General features: G+C 51.7%; 2 protein-coding genes and 1 long non-coding RNA gene across 6 annotated transcripts in view; 1 reads left to right on the forward strand and 2 right to left on the reverse strand.

Moving 5' to 3' along the window:
• The window catches only part of Fblim1 (filamin binding LIM protein 1), a 29991-nt gene extending 27300 nt beyond the window's left edge, over positions 1 to 2691 (reverse strand). For 2 of the 3 annotated variants that reach the window (XM_006539215.4, XM_006539214.4), the window contains exon 1: positions 2560 to 2679. The gene's annotated coding sequence lies outside the window, so the exon portion shown is untranslated. Of the gene's footprint in view, positions 1 to 2559 lie in introns of all 3 variants that reach the window. The other variant, NM_133754.5, reaches the window with a different exon arrangement.
• An 8180-nt stretch (positions 2692 to 10871) lies between these two features.
• On the reverse strand, positions 10872 to 15272 carry Tmem82 (transmembrane protein 82). Of its 2 annotated transcripts, none has more exons than NR_151462.1 (6): positions 14538 to 15272; positions 14279 to 14351; positions 13934 to 14108; positions 12843 to 13260; positions 11584 to 11749; positions 10872 to 11345 (listed from the first exon to the last, which is right to left on the reverse strand). NR_151462.1 is itself a non-coding variant. In NM_145987.2 (6 exons), exons 1-6 carry the CDS (start codon positions 14623 to 14625, stop codon positions 11220 to 11222), a joined length of 1071 nt encoding a protein of 356 aa, NP_666099.2. In that variant the 5' UTR covers positions 14626 to 15272; the 3' UTR covers positions 10872 to 11219. The 2 variants fall into 2 exon arrangements, 1 of the variants encoding a protein (NP_666099.2); NM_145987.2 differs by having other exon boundaries at positions 11584 to 11774.
• AI507597 (expressed sequence AI507597) lies at positions 11009 to 12243 on the forward strand. The gene is made up of 3 exons (NR_033566.1): positions 11009 to 11116; positions 11214 to 11322; positions 11597 to 12243. It is a non-coding gene; the product is annotated as an expressed sequence AI507597 (long non-coding RNA).
• Positions 15273 to 15410: the final 138 nt, after the last annotated feature.

Below are 15410 nucleotides of genomic sequence, written 5' to 3' on the forward strand. Positions count from 1 at the left end.
AATTAGTGATTGGTGGGGGAGGACCCAGCCACTGTGAGTGGGGCCATCCTGAGTTTTATAAGAAAACAGGTTGAGGAGCTAGCTAACGATAGTACACACCTTTGATCCCAGCACTCGGGAGGCAGAAGCAATCGGATCTCTGAGTTCGAGGCCAGCTTGATCTACAGAGTGAGTTCCAGGACAGCCAGACTGTACGGAGAAAGTCTGTCTTGAAGAGCCACAGATAAAGTAAATAGGGGGCTGGAGAGATGGCTCTGTGGTTAAGAACACGGACTGCTCTTCCAGAGATCTTGAGTTCAATTCCCAGCACCCACACAGTGGCTAATAACCATTCATAATGGGATCTGATGTCCTCTTCTGGTGTGACTGAGAAGAGCTAAAGGTAGGGATGTGGGTTTATAGGGACCCCTGGGTTAGTTCAGCCTTCTTTTGGGGGGGCCCTCCCTTTTTCTCTCAGTGTCTGAGGTTCCTGTAGGATTGCCACAACTTCCCTGGTGTGGAAAGTTGTAGATAAAAGAGCCTGGGGTTGCTGAATGGCTGTGGCACACACCCTTGCTGCTAGCACTCAGGAGACAGAGGCAGGAGGATCTCTGTGAGTTTGAGGTCAGCCTGGTCTTCCAGGATAGCCAGGGCTATACACAAAGAAACCCTGTCTTGACACACCCACCCACCCAGTGCCCGGGATCTAGGAGGCTTGTGGACGGATGATGGGACTTCATGCAAGCCTATGTGATTCTGCCTCATCAGGCAGGGAGGGCCATCTTCCTGTGTCTTGACTATGAAAGCAAATTTAATCCTCTGCTTTGGGGGCCTGAGCCGATTCTGGCCCAGCTTGCCCAAGCCTGCCATTTCCCACAGCTGCTGAGCTGGGTGAGCAGGGCTCTAGACTGAGGGTGGGGGAGGTGGGGGATGGGTCCTCGAGCCTCAAGCCTTCCTCTCTGGCTCTAGGCCTTGTGAGTCAGAGCCCCTCTGCCAACAGCAGGGAGGCAATCCTGGCCTCAGTTTCTCCAAAGGGTCCTCATCAGTTTTCTTGTGCTGAGGCCCTGTGGCCTCACTAAAGCCATCCCAAGCCCTCTCTTAGAATTATCCCTCCTCCCGTGGCATACCAACCCTAGGTTCTGTAGCCTGCACCCAACATGGCCCTGCTGGCCTCCCCAGCTCTCTGAGCCCCAGGGCAAATTCAGCATGAAGGTAAGTAAGCTCCCATCAGGCTGCGCTCACTTGGGTGAGCTCCTCAGCAGGGCTGGGGGTTGCGTAGGGATTATGGAAGATTGTGGACAGAGAGGGCAGCCAGGTTATAGGCAGGAAGCCTCGCCAGCAAGCATTCCTGGCCAACAGCCCAGAAAGATGTCAGACGAATGGACCCCGGCACCCTGTCTATAATAATTAAATGTGCTTTCCTTTCTCTAAGTAAACATTACCCTTTTGTAAGAAGTTCGTGTTCTTTTCCCCCAAACGTGTGTGGGCATGTGCATGTGTGTGGGCATGTGCATGTGTGTGGGCCTGCGTGTGGAGGCCAGAGGTTAATCTGGAGTGTCATTCCTTAGAAACCATCTCCCTCATCTTTGTTTTTGTTGTCTTGGTTTTCTTTTTTCTTTTTTTAAATGTCAGGTTTATACTTTAAGACTTATTTCTAGGGCTGGAGAGATGGCTCAGTGGTTAAGAGCACTGGCTGCTTTTCCAAATGTCCTGAGTTCAATTCCTGGCAATCACATGGTGGCTCACAACCATCTGTAATGGGATCCCTCTGGCACATAGGTGTACATCCAGGCAGAACATTAGACACGTAATAAATCTTAAAAACTTATTTTTTATTTTTATACATATTTTTATCCATGTGTATGGGTGTTTCGGGGGGTGTGTACCAGGTGCATGGGGGTTCCTGAGAGTAGACATCAAACTCCCTGGAACTGGAGTTCCAGGCCTTTATGGGCCACCTGCCATGGGTGGGACCCAAAGCACTCTTACCTACTGAGCCATCTCCCAGACCTCCCCTCCGGCCTAGAGCTCATTAAGAAGCAATTATCCCAGCATTGAGATTACAGCTGTGCACAGCTGTACTGACCCTTAGCTCTACTGTCCACGAAAGCTCAGATTCACCTTGTCCCTATGCCTTACAGTCCACTCTCTGGACAGGCCAACACTGCTGGTGTCTGACCATCTCCCTCTCGGCATAGTACTCTGTGGCTCTCCGCTGCTCTTGAGGATACCCTGAGCCCCTTACCCAGCCTGTGGGACCCAGGTCCTGCTCACCAGCTCCTACGACCCCACTAGAGCCCTAAGGCCGGAGCTCTTGGCCACACCCTGCCATTGGCCTGGGACCCTCTCTTCTCAGGTGGAGCTGTGACTCCAGATGCTTCTGTGTCCCTGGGACATCAGAGAGAGGAATCCCTTGGCAGGGGGCTTCAGATTCATTACCTCCCTCTGCAAATCCCACCATGGCCTCCCATCAGAGAACCAAGACCCCGAACTTGAGTGTCCAGGGCCCTGCCCTTCTCCATGGCTGTCTCTGCCAACTCCACGGTCTGTGAGGTTCCCACTCTCCCGGCTCTTTCTCACCACAGAGATCTGTCCACGCCACCCTCAAGGCTTCCGTGTCCTTCCCATGGTTTCTGCGTTTGCAGGAGCTGCTGGGTTGTGGTGACATCCGTGTAGCAGGAGCTTGAGGGAGGATCTCAGATTTAGGAAGTCTCTGAGTCGCAGCAGCTGACCTCTTGACCACAGGCTCCGAGCTAGACAACGTGACTGAGCTGCACGGAATGTCTGACTCACAGAGGGTATGAGCTGACAAATGTCCACTGTCCTAAGCAACTACATTTTCTTTGGGGGAGGGGAATCTGTTACACAGCTGCAGCTGACAGATACACCTTCCCGGGTCCCTTAAACACCTACCCATCAATCTTCCATTCTCTAAACCAGCTCCCCTTCCTCGGCCCGCACTAGTTGTCACGTGATGCCACGCTGGCTTGTTCCTCTCTGTGGAGGATGACCTCTCTGAAGTGAGAGCAGCGAGCTTACCACAGCCTCGCTCCAGCCCCGACAGAGGCGGACTCCTTACAGGTACTCTGGGCTGATCTGCTAGTTATAGGTGCAGAAACCCAGAGAGACAACATGGCACAGGACGAAGGGCCAGGAGTGTTGGCACTCGCCTTTAATCCCAGCACATGTGAGACAGAGGCAAGCTGATTCTTGAGTTCAAGGCCAGCCTGGTCTACAGAGCAGGTTCCAGGACAACCAGTAGCTACTCTGAGACACAATAAGCAAACAAACAAAGCAACAAACAAACAAAACAATATAAACAAGCAAAAAACCTAAACTGTCTTGTCAGAGTTGCTATGGCTCTGATGCACCAAGAGCTGGGGAGCAAAGGGTTTATTTGGCTTACACTTCGGGATCATAGTCCATCACTGAAGGAAGCCAGGACAGGAACTCAAACAGAGCAGGAACCTGGAGGCAGGAGCTGATGCAGAGGCCGTGGAAGGTGCTGCTTACTGCCTTGCTCAGCTTTCGTTTGTTTGCTTCTTCCTTCCTTCCTTCCTTCCTTCATTTAATGTGAGTACTATCTTAAGACACACCAGAAAAGGGCATTAGATACCATTACAAATGGTTGTGAGACACCATGTGGTTGGTGGGATTTGAACTCCTGACCTTCAGAAGAACAGTCAGTGCTCTTAACCACTGAGCCATCTCTCCAGCTCCCCTTTATCTCTTCTTCCTTCCTCTCTTCTTTCTTTCTTCCTTCCTTTTTCTCTTTCTTCCTTTCTTCCTTTCTCTTTCTTTCTTTCTTTCTTTCTTTCTTTCTTCCCTTCTTCCTTTCCTTTCTTCCTTTCTTCCTTTCTTCCTTTCTTCCTTCCTTCCTTCCTTTCTTTCTTTCTTTCTTTCTTTCTTTCTTTCTTTCTTTCTTTCTTTCTTTCTTTCTTTCTTTCTTTCTTTCTTTCTTTCTCTCTTTCTTTCTTTCTTTCTTTCTTTCTTTCTTTCTTTCTTTCTTTCTTTCTTTCTTTCTTTCTTCCCTTCTTCCCTTCCTTCCTTCCTTCCTTCCTTCCTTCCTTCCTTCCTTCCTTCCTTTCTCTCTTCTTCTTTTCTTAAAAAAGATTTATTATATGTGAGTACACTGTAGCTGTCTTCAGACACTCCAGAAGAGGGCATCAGATCTCATTACGGACAGCTGTGAGCCACCATGTGGTTGCTGGAAATTGAACTCAGAACCTTCGGAAAAGCAGTCAATGCTCCCAACTGTTGAGCCATCTCTCCAGCCCGAGACAGTTTTTCTTTCTTTTTGTTTTGTTTTGTTTTGCTTTTTTTTTTTCCCCCGAGACAGGGTTTCTCTGTGTAGCCCTGGCTGTCCTGGAACTCACTTTGTAGACCAGGCTGGCCTCGAACTCAGAAATCCTCCTGCCTCTGCCTCCCGAGTGCTGGGATTAAAGGCGTGCACCACCACGCCTGGTCTGAGACATTTTCTTAATTGAGGTTTTCTCCTCTCAGATGATTTTAGTCTGTGTCAAGTTAACATAAAGCTATCCAGCACACAAATGAATCAAATGAGCCAAGGAAGGAAGGAAGGAAGGAAGGAGGGAGGGAGGGAAGGAGGGAGAGAGAGAGAAAGAGAGAGAGAGAGAGAGAGAGAGAGAGAGAGAGAGAGAGAGAGAGAGAGAGAAGACAGAATATTCAAGAGGGGAGGGGTGCTCTCTCCAGTCCCAGCTGCTATAGGAGCCACCCCACTCCATGCAGACACTGAAGACCCTGGTCTTTCACTTCTTTTATGTACCTATGTGTGTGTTTATTATTGCTATTTTGGTGGCTGGGACCCAGAGCCTGCTACTGTAGACTCTCTATCACTGAGCCACACACTTCCATGGTTTAACGTATATAAGCACACTGTCATTGTCTTCAGACACACCAGAAGACAATGGCTTCTATTACAGGTGGTTGTGAACTACCATGTGGTTGCTGGGAATTGAACTCAGGACCTCTGGAAGAGCAGTCGGTGCTCTCAACCACTGAGCCACCTCTCCAGCTCCCCCTGCCCCACATGGTTGGTTTTAATGTCAGCTAGTCACAAGTTAGAATCACATGAGCAGGGAACCTCAGCTGAAGATCTGTCCTAGTTACCTAGTGTGGGTGGCACATTCCGACGGCAGCCTAGATAAAAAGGAAGATTGGCCACCTTCTGCTCTCTTGGCCATCAAGTTCACACACCCTGTTGTGGCTGCTCCTCCTGCCTCTGGGATTTAAGACAAGTGCTGCAGCATGCCATATGGGGCTCCTGTTTTAAATTTTATAACAATTTTTTTACACTTCTTTATAGTGCATATGTATTGGCTTGTCCTAGCAATTGTGTGAAAATCAACTCTCTCTTTCCTCCATGTCTCAGAGACTAAACTCAGGTCATCAGGCCTGGTAACAAGCACCCTTACCAGATGGGCCCTCACCACCACTGCCACTGCCTCTCTCTCTTCTTCCTTTCCTTTCCTTTCCTTTCCTTTCCTTTCCTTTCCTTTCCTTTCCTTTCCTTTCCTTTCCTTTCCTTTCCTTTCCTTTCCTTTCCTTTCTTTCTCCTCCTCTTCCTCATCTTCTTCCTCTTCCTCCTCCTCCTCCTCCTTTTTGAAAACAGGGTCTCACCGGGCGGTGGTGGCGCATGCCTTTAATCCCAGCACTCGGGAGGCAGAGGCAGGCGGATTTCTGAGTTCGAGGCCAGCCTGGTCTACAAAGTGAGTTCCAGGACAGCCGGGGCTACACAGAGAAACCCTGTCTCGGAAAACCAAAAACAAAAAAAACAAAAAAAAAAAAACAAAAACAAAAAAACCCCAGGGTCTCTTGTATCTCAGTCTGGCCTTGAACTTGCTCAACTCACAATGCAGCTAGAGAATAACCTTGAACTTCAGATCCAACCGCCTTCATCTACCAAATGCTGGGATGACAGGTATGCGAGCTCATGCCTAGTTTAAACACTTGGGAATCGAACTCGGGGCCTTCTGTGTGGTAAGCAAATAGTCTACCATCTGAGTCCCATCCCTAGCCCTTTTTTGGGATGGGGGAACTCATGCATCAGAGACTGTACCACTGAGATATACCCCTAAGCCTGGGTGACCAAATTTTTAAGACTCTTGCCAGACACAAAATAGGTTCCAGAAAAACAATTTGATAAGAAGAGAAATCTCTCCCAGCCCGCATGTTCCTAATCTTATTTGGATAATGGTCCCTGTGCCCATAAAAAGGAAAGGACAGCTGAGTCCAGCTCTCTCCCAGATGTTGCCAGTATTTTCCCAGCCAGTCTGTGAGCTGAGACCAAAATGCCTTCCAGCACAAACAGGAGGTTTTGTTGGAACCCAGAGCCAGTCTGGGTCTGGCGGATACTGGCTCTTCGCCCACCAGATGACTCGTTTCCTCTAGACAGGGCAAGTTGAGGGGTGGAAGTCAGATCACACAGCAGGGGTATTGATATTGTACTGAGCAGGGTTTTTGCTGCCCTCAAGCTGTACCTGATACGATCAGGTCCCCTCGGCTTCCACTTGTCCCGGTTGCAGCCCTGCCTTGGTTGGGGAGGAGAGGAGCAGAGGCCAATAGTTCTCAGGTGGCAATGGTGGTCTTCTTGTTTTGGGGTTGGAGTCGGGGTCTCATGTGTGTGGCCCAGGCTGGCTATGAAGTTGGGATGTAGCAGAGGATAACTTCGAGCTCCTGATATTTCTGCCCGTACTTCACAAGTACTGGAGTTGCGGATGTAAACCATCATACCCTGTTTATGCAGTGCTGGGGACTGAACCCAGGGCTTCGTGCAAGCCCTCTGCGAACCGAGTTAGGGCCTCATCACACTCCGTCTATAATGGAGGGAGGAAGGATCTTTGCAGAGTCTGTGGTCCTCAAGAGCCTTCTCCAGGCCACTTCCACACAGGCCAGCTCTATGCCCCAGGAAGGCCTCTTAGTGGACTGGGCATCTCTGCTCTGTAGGCCTCCCCTCTTAAAATCCCCACAGAACCAAGTTGCTCGATCCTGGGCCTAGAACAGACCTGATGGGAGCCTCTGGTGGCCTGAGACACATTCCAGAGCCACCTGGGCTGGATCTGCCTGTTTTCCCTATGCAGTCCTGTTAGTTCTCTGGACCTAACCTTCAGACAGAGAAGGGGAACAAGGAACATGCAAAATACGAGCTGTTGGGTGGAATGGGTGAGGAGCAGGCTGCCTGTGTTCAAATCTTGCCTGAGCTGAAAGGATGGCTCAGTGGTTAAAAGTACCTGCTGCTCTTGCAGAGGACTGCAGTGGCTTCCCAATACCCATAGGAAGTAGCTCACAAAAGCCTGTAACTCCCACTTCAGCGGATCTGACGTCCTCTTCTGCCCTCTGACAACTCTAGAGTCAACAAGTACAATCCTCTCTCTCTCTCTCTCTCTGTCTCTGTCTGTCTGTCTCTCTCTCTCATACACACACACACACACACACACACACACACACACACACACACACAAAATCATAGGATCTAACCTCCAGGACCAGGGCGTAGTGTAGTGGTGTCTACCCATAATCTCAGCAATTCGGAGGTTGAGGCAATAGGACTTCATAGCCATGAGTTCAGGGCCAGCCTGGGCTACATTTCTAGACCATTTCAAAAACAGTAGGCAGCTGGACATGGTGGCACACACCTTTAATTCCATAGTCATCAGGTAGAGACAGACAGATCTCTGCAGTTGAGGCCAGCCTGGTCTACATAGTGAGTTTCAGAATAGCCACAGTGAAACCCCAGTGCTTTGTTTAGAAACAAAGCCGAGAATCAGAAAAGGAAGGGGTGGTGGGAATCAGAGGGTCAAAATAGATTAAGTGCTCAGTACTTGAATACTTGGTAAGCACATAACATATGATATTAATTTAATTTATTTTTTTTTTTGAGATAGGATCTTCCTGTGTGGCTGTGGGTTTGCTATGTAGACCAGGCTGGCCTTGAATTCACAAGAGATCTGCCTGCTTCTGTCCCCCAATGCTAGGATTACAAGCATGAGCCATCACTCCTAGTGGTAGTAATTCTTTTTACTTATTTATTCCTTCATTCATTTATTTTTAGACAGGGCTTCTCTGTGTAGCCCTGCCTGTCCTGGAACTTGCTCTGTAGACCAGGCTGGCCTTGAACTCACATCTCTTGTCTCTGCCTCGGGAGAACTGGGATTAAAACGCTAGCTAGCAATGCTTTAGTAATTCTCTAGATGGTCTCAGAGAGGGGCCGTGCTTGTCCTTAGTCACACAGAAGGCAGATGGAGTGGGTACAGCCCTGTCCCTGATCTTATCCCTGAACAGGACTGAGATGAAAAGGACCCTCATTTGCCCTGAATAGGTTAGGATCAGGGGCTGGGGACCCAAGAGCAGTTCCAGCCTGGAATTCGACAGGGCATCTTGGTCTCAGGTGGGCACCATGTCTCTACTACCCTACCTCGCCTCCTTGGCCACCTCAGTATGATACCTCTGTACCACACCCCAGACTAGAGACTGGAGCTATGCAAGCAGCCAGTCAGCACAGACGACTTGAAGCCATTTCCCCTTCTGGGTCACACACAACAAACAGCAGATCTGTGGAAATCAAGAGAACAGCTAAGACTGTGACCAAGAATGGCCATGAGCCATGCTGTTGGGCATTGGTTCTAATGCTTTGTCTTAATTCAGCTCCCCAAATCACACGGGGATCTGCATAGCCAGATGCTGAGGGTCCCTGTCCTCAGTTGGTTTTTGATTAATCAATAAAGAGTCAACGGCCAATGGCTGGGCAGGGTGAAAGAGGAGGGACTTTTAGGAATCCCGGGCAAGAAATGCAAAGGAAAGAAGGAACAGATGTGGAAGCAGAGAGATCAGATTTAAGAGCTGCGGGAGAGAAGCCATCCAGCAATGAGGGTGCAAAAGGAAAGCGGCCCCATGGGAGGGCTGCCCAGAAGGAAACAGGCCAGCAAAGGTAAAATAGAGATTTAGAAAGTGTTAACTCTGGGGGTTGAAGAGATGGCTCAGCGGTTAAGAGCACCGACTGTCCTTCCGAAGGTCCTGAGTTCAAATCCCACCAACCACATGGTGGCTCACAACCATCCATAAGAGATCTGACGCCCTCTCCTGGTGTGTCTGAAGACAGCTACAATATACTTAGATATAATAATAAATAAATCTTTTAAAAAAAGTGTTAACTCAGGAATATCGGGAGTGTGTGCTAGCCGAGGGGAGGTTTGGAAGAGCCCAACCATTGAGCTAATAGAGGCATATGAATATGAAAATATAAAGGCTGTGGTGTGTGTGCGAGTGTGTATTTTATTAGTGAATACATAGAACTCTGGTGGGTGGCAAGACGTGTGATCACCTGCTGGGAGCTCAGAGCAGATTAACAATTCACCACTACGCATGCAACCTGGTACATCTTTATTTTTTTGAGATTGTGGGGGGGGGTTCATTATGTAGCCCTGACTAGCCTGGAACTCTCTATGTAGAGCAGGCTGACCTTGAACTTGAAATGTGTCTGCTTACCTAATGCTGTGTGCCACCAGGCCCTGCTAACCTGAGAACTCTCAATGAGCCTATGCCTTTCCTAGCTCACTAGCTCACTGCCATCTCCAGAGGGTTTATTCTTTGTTTTGGTTTGTTTGTTTGTTTGTTTGAGACAAGGTCTCTTTGTGTAGCCCTGTCTGTCCTGGAGCTCACTCTGTAGACCAGGCTCACAGAGATCCACCTGCCTCTACCTCCCGAGTGCTGGGACTAAAGGTGTGTGGTGCCACCACCTGGCTGTGGATTTTTTCTCCCTCACTCCCTCCCTTCCTTCCTTCCTAAAAAATATTAAATTTATTTTATGTATATGAGTACAAGACAACTACAGACACCAGAAGAGGGCATCAGATCCCATTATAGATGGTTGTGAGCCACCATGTGGCTGCTGGGATTTGAACTCAGGACTTCTGGAAGGGCAGTCAGTGCTCTTCACCGCTGAGTCATCTCTCCAGCCCTGGGTTTCTCTTTTTCTTAATAAGCTGTCTCTTCTTCTCTTTTTATTTTTAATTCTATATATGCGTGTGTGAGCATGAATACAAGTGCCCAAGGAGGCCAGAGACATCACATCTCTTAAGCATCTCCTACAGACACTTGTGAACTCCCTGATGGGGGATGTGGGAAACCTGCTAACTAAGGATGGGCAAAGTTTGTCATTGACTGCACAGCCTTCTGGGGCTTGATGCATAATGGGGGACTCCTGGTGTTAACAGAGTTTCTCCTCCTCTGGCCTTGACTGGGGTTTCTAAGCCCCCAACACTTGCTTCTACCTGAGGAATGTCACATAGCCTCAATTAATTTATAGGATCAAGTTCCTTTCTTCTACAAGACTTGTTCAGCCATCGCCTGAGATTCCTGAAGTGCTTCCCCATGCTAATGAGGCATTCCAGGTCCTCTAAGCCCCCCAGCCAATGACCTTTGCCCATCCTGGATGTCCCTGCCTTCAGTTCCCCAAAACTGTATAAGCCTGCAGTCACCCTAGGTAAAGATCTGCCTCCTGACTTCGGGTCCCGGTGTGGTCTTTCACAGTGAGTACTCACAGGGCTTCTGAACCCCCTGTTCGACGTTGGCCGAATCGGCCAGCAATCTACGAGGACGAGGAGACCCATGTGTAGGGGTGACACTCAGAGCATTCCATGCTCGTAACCCTGAGCAACTTCTCCAGCTCCCAACCATCTTGATAACCGCATGTTCCTGGTGCAGTTCTTTGTCCTGGGACACAAGAACCTGGTACTTCAGCCTGTGTCCTTTGTCCCCCAGGGAACTCAGGGCAGGGCCAGGTTTGAGGCTCATATCCTAGAAGCCTGCCCCCGAAGACATTGGATTCAGGAAGCCCCTTTTTCTTCCTGTGCCACTGTGATCCTCAACGCAGGTTGAGAAAAGTCACCTTTATTGTCTTCGGCGAGAGCAAGGTGGGGGAGGGGTGGCCAGAGGGCAGGGGCCATTCTGAGGTCACAATTGTCCTCTTGCCCAGCCAAGAAAAGTGGGTCTGCTGACGCTGTCCATCTCCAAGAGAGAGGGATTCACTCTGAGGCCTTCATGTCCCCACCTCTCTAGGTCCCCAGCCCTGGCCACCTCCTTTCTCCAGAGCCCCCCCATGGCCTGCCCAAAAGTCTAGGTGAGGACCAGCCACTCAGTCTTCAGGCCACATCGTGTGGTCAAGACCTTGCTGGTTAGGCCGCGCAGGCCTGAAACTGACTTCACATCCTCCGCAGGGCGAGTCAGGAGGGGACCGCGCTCCTGGCTGGGGCAGGTGTGGAAGGCCGGGGCTCACATGGATCTGTCCATCCTGATTCTCCTTCTGCTGTTACTGCTGCTGTTACTGTAGGCCTCTGGGGTGGAAAGCCCTGGGGGGAGGGTCCGAAGGGACACATACCCCCAGTTAGTCTCAGATCCGTCATCAGGATCTTCCGACCCTCTGGGACCCCCGGGGTTGCCAGCTGGAGTGGTCCCTGGTACCCAGGTCCTCACTCCGAGTTGAGGGTCCCCTGCCCTCCCGACTCTTGTCAACTCTGGGGGTGTGTGTGCTGGGAACCTTGGGAACAGGGTGGGAAGCTGGGGGGGGGGATCCATAAAGGTACCTACCTGTATCTGGCAGAGGTCGATTAAGGCGCGAATACCGGCTAAGCACCACAGCTCACCCAAAAGGGAGAAAAAGATACTCAGGAGATCCAGCCAGCGGCCCACGGTCATCAACAGAAGGAAGAGGCCACCCATGCGCACCAGCACCGTCTGGACCTGGCCCTGTAGGCTGAAGCGATGTTGCCACTGCTCCTCTGTGGGACGCGGTTGTCACTGTCTCAGCCGGCACCTTCTGGAGATCAGCTGGGGCCAGCCTGTTTCACTTCTCAGCTGCCTTCCCCGGGGATCTTGTCAGCTTCCCTGACTGCCTTCCCACAGCCCTGCTTCTGTCTCTGGGCACCTACAGGACTTCTTACCCACCCTTAAGTTTCCCCCTGGTTGAGGACAGAGCCCTGCCAGTCGATGGCAGGAATCTAAGGTTCTCCCCCTTTCTGCCTGTCAGTTTGAATCATCCGCAGCTCAGTTGGCTTCTGCCAGTCTCTCTCTTGTTCCATCCTGGTCCCAGCCACCTTCCCCTCTTGCCGAAGCTCACTCATCAAGGCGCCTGAGTTTTGTTCCCGACCAAGCTCTACTGACCATCTAAAGCGACCTAAACACACCAATAAGATGACACCATCCCTCTGCTTTTAGAGAACTCTAATGGAAGTCTTGTTTTCCACAGTCAAACTTGACTTGGTCCCGTCTCTCCATCCTCATCCGATCTGTGTTCCCCTTCCTTAGAAAGACAGCAGTCCTGGTTCCTCATTTCGTACACAGAGACTGCCAAGTCTATCCCTGCCTCAGGGTCTTCACAGCTACTGTTCTTACCGCTTGGACCACCCTTCCCTGCTCCTCCACTTGCGACTAACTCCCATTCTGCAGCCAGGTGCCTCTTCCTAGTGGCCAGATCTGACCAGCCACTCTCTCCTGCATAGGACCCTGCCCAGCTTGGTTGGCCAGGGCTCTGGAACGGGCCTTTCTGAATTTATAGCCAGCCTTGACTATAATCCCTATGGTCCTTGGGGGGACAACCCTAAACCACACGCAGTGGTGCATGGCCACACCTTCACTCTGTGCTTTGACCCACAATCCCTTTCACCTTACCTAGTCCTCAAGACCAACCCAGGTACCAGGTCTTCAGGGTTCCTATGTGATGGGTTCCTATATGACATCACTGCTCTAAGAAGCCCATGGTAGAGTCTAAGTCCTGTCCCCGGACTGGATGGCTGGGATGACAAGGGGAGTGTGGGCAATGGAAGGGACCCCAGTTCTGGGGCTCTCACCCTGCATGTAGATGACCAACAGTGTGTAACAGATGGTGAGCGGGGTCCAGAATCGCACGGCCTCTGAGGAGCTCAGGAAGTCCTTGTTGATGAGAGCCACTGCCGCCAGATCACTCACAGCAAAGGCCACTGTCAGAGTGCGGCTCAGGAGCCTGGGCATGCCGTGCTGGCTGGCCAGCAGGCCCAAGCAGACCCCACAGTAGCGCTGGCTGCTGTGCAGTTCATAGAGGCTGCAGATGTGGCGGGTTAGGCGCCGGGCACCCAGGGCAAGGAGTACAGCCAGCCCCAGGCTCAGCAGCAGGTTCAGGGAGCGGTGTGGGGCACCTTCCTGGAGGAAGCTCAGGCCACAGCTTAGCCCACAGCCCAGGGAGAACTGACACACCAGGAAAAGCTGGAGCCTTTCCTTGTTCCCGGAACCCTGCAGGGGAAGAGAGCCCAGCGTAGGCCACATGGCGGGAGGCTGGCATCAGGAGGGTGGTTTCTCTTGTTCATCCGGTTGGCTAGAGGGTGATGGGTCTGGGCCTTGAAGACCCGACTTCACAGGCAAACCGTGTGCTCCTTTGAGCGTCAGTTGCCACACTGGTGGAGATCCAAGAAGACCCTTAATTATTACAGCTGTCCGGACAAAATGGGCCAAAGCCCTCAAAGGAACTTAGCCAGGGCCGGTCAAAAAGCTCAGCAGAACAAGCCTTTTGTTTTTGGATCTCATGTGTTCCAGGCTAGCCCCAGACCCAATAGTCAAGGATGGCCCTGAACTTCTCATCCTTCAGGCAAGGTTGTCACCAGGCCTGGGTTTACACGGTGCAGGGGATCAAATCCAGGGCTTTGTGTGAGCATGCCAGGCAAGCACTCTACCAACTGATCCACACTCCCAGCTCACAGAACCGACATTTACACGGGTGTGATTGTGTGTGTGTGTGTGTGTGTGTGTGTGTGTGTGTGTGTGTGTGTGTGTTGGGTCTGTCTCGTACTGCCAGGCAACAAACTAAAATCTATGGTTTCCATCTGAAAGTGGGGGTGGGGTCACTAGGCTCTATTTCCCAATCCAGAGGATGAAAGTGGCCCAGAGTGGCCCCACGCTGTCGTCTCACCTTGCCCAGAGACAGCAGAGTGGACACAGCCCGGAGCGAGAACTCCAAGACGACGAGGGCGGCTACCCGGGACCCTATCAAGGTCAGGAACAGGGTCAGACCAGCCAGATGCAGCATCTCCAACGAGGCCCATTGCGCGCTCAGCCGCTGCTTTTGGGGCTGCCGCTGGGGGTCACTGTGGGGGCAGAATGGGTGCCGGCTGAAAGACAGGATCACGGGGTCCTGTCCCGTGGGAGAGTTGCCAGGGCTCCAGCTCAACTCTCTCGGCTCTCTCCAAGAGAGACCAGACTCCGCTCAGGGACCAACTGCCTGGGCAAGGTGGGTGGGACCGACGTGGACACTCACTTGACACAGGCCACGAAGAAATAAACTTTCAGGAGACTGTTGAGAACCGAGACTCCAAGGGCCCCGATCAAGCCTGAGCCAGACAAAGGAGAGGGTGAAGGGGGGGGGGCGTTAGTGTTGTCGGGGAGGAGGCAGGGTGAGCTCAGGGGGCAGCCAGGAGCCGAGACCCCCACGTGGATGTGGGGCCCACCTTGCACTCCGCCCACCCGCGGGAGGGACGTGGCGGGGAGGGGCAGGTGTGCATCCCAGAGGCGCTCACCTTGCAGAAGGCTGTCGAAGAGACTGGAACCCCACTCAAAGGAAGGGAGGCTGGGGAGCCAGGAGGAGAGGGAAGGCAGGGAGAACATGGCAGCCTCCAGGAACCCTCAGCCTCCGACCGGGTCCGCGCTGGGACAAACCCAATGATATCACTGGTCAAAGGTGTCTCTAGAGGACAGGGGAGGGACTAGGAAAGGGTCAAAGGCCTGGGGGCGGGGCCGGGGAGACAGCTGCCTTAGATCTTCCAGGTTGCTGGATTCAGTGGCACTGTCAGCTCGCAGCTGCTGGTGGCTTCCCATTCAGGTCTCAAGGGCAAAGCAGTTAACTGGTTCTGGTCTGTCCCCGCTAGACTTCAAGGCCACCATGCCTTCCGGAAGTCCCTCTTCGGCCAGCTCACCTGGCCTTCCCCCTCTCAGGTGTGGCCCGCACTCAACCTGAAGTGTGACTTGGCCCTCTCAAGTTCCCAAAGCAGAGCTGCTCCCCGCAGCGCTCTGTCTCTTCGGGCTTCTGAAAATTAGTAGTTTAGCTTCTACAAGCCACAGGGAAAGAAGGGTTTGGAATCCCCTTAAGACTTAGGTTGAAGCTGGGCGTGGTGGCGCACACCTTTAATCCCAGCACTCGGGAGGCAGAGGCAGGCGGATTTCTGAGTTCGAGGCCAGCCTGGTCTACAGAGTGAGTTCCAGGATAGCCAGGGCTACACAAAGAAACCCTGTCTCGAAAAAAAAAAAAAAAAAAAAAAGACTCCGGTTGAGCGCAGTCTTTCTTGGGGTCATACTGTTCTCCTTCCGTCCACTAGGTGGCAGGCTTCACCTGGGCGGGCGGGCACTGCTTTTTGGGTCCTTCCTAGAAATAAAAGGCTTGAGATTGAGGGTTT

This window comes from Mus musculus, chromosome 4 (genome assembly GCF_000001635.26).
Source record: "Mus musculus strain C57BL/6J chromosome 4, GRCm38.p6 C57BL/6J".
NCBI lineage: Eukaryota > Metazoa > Chordata > Mammalia > Rodentia > Muridae > Mus > Mus musculus.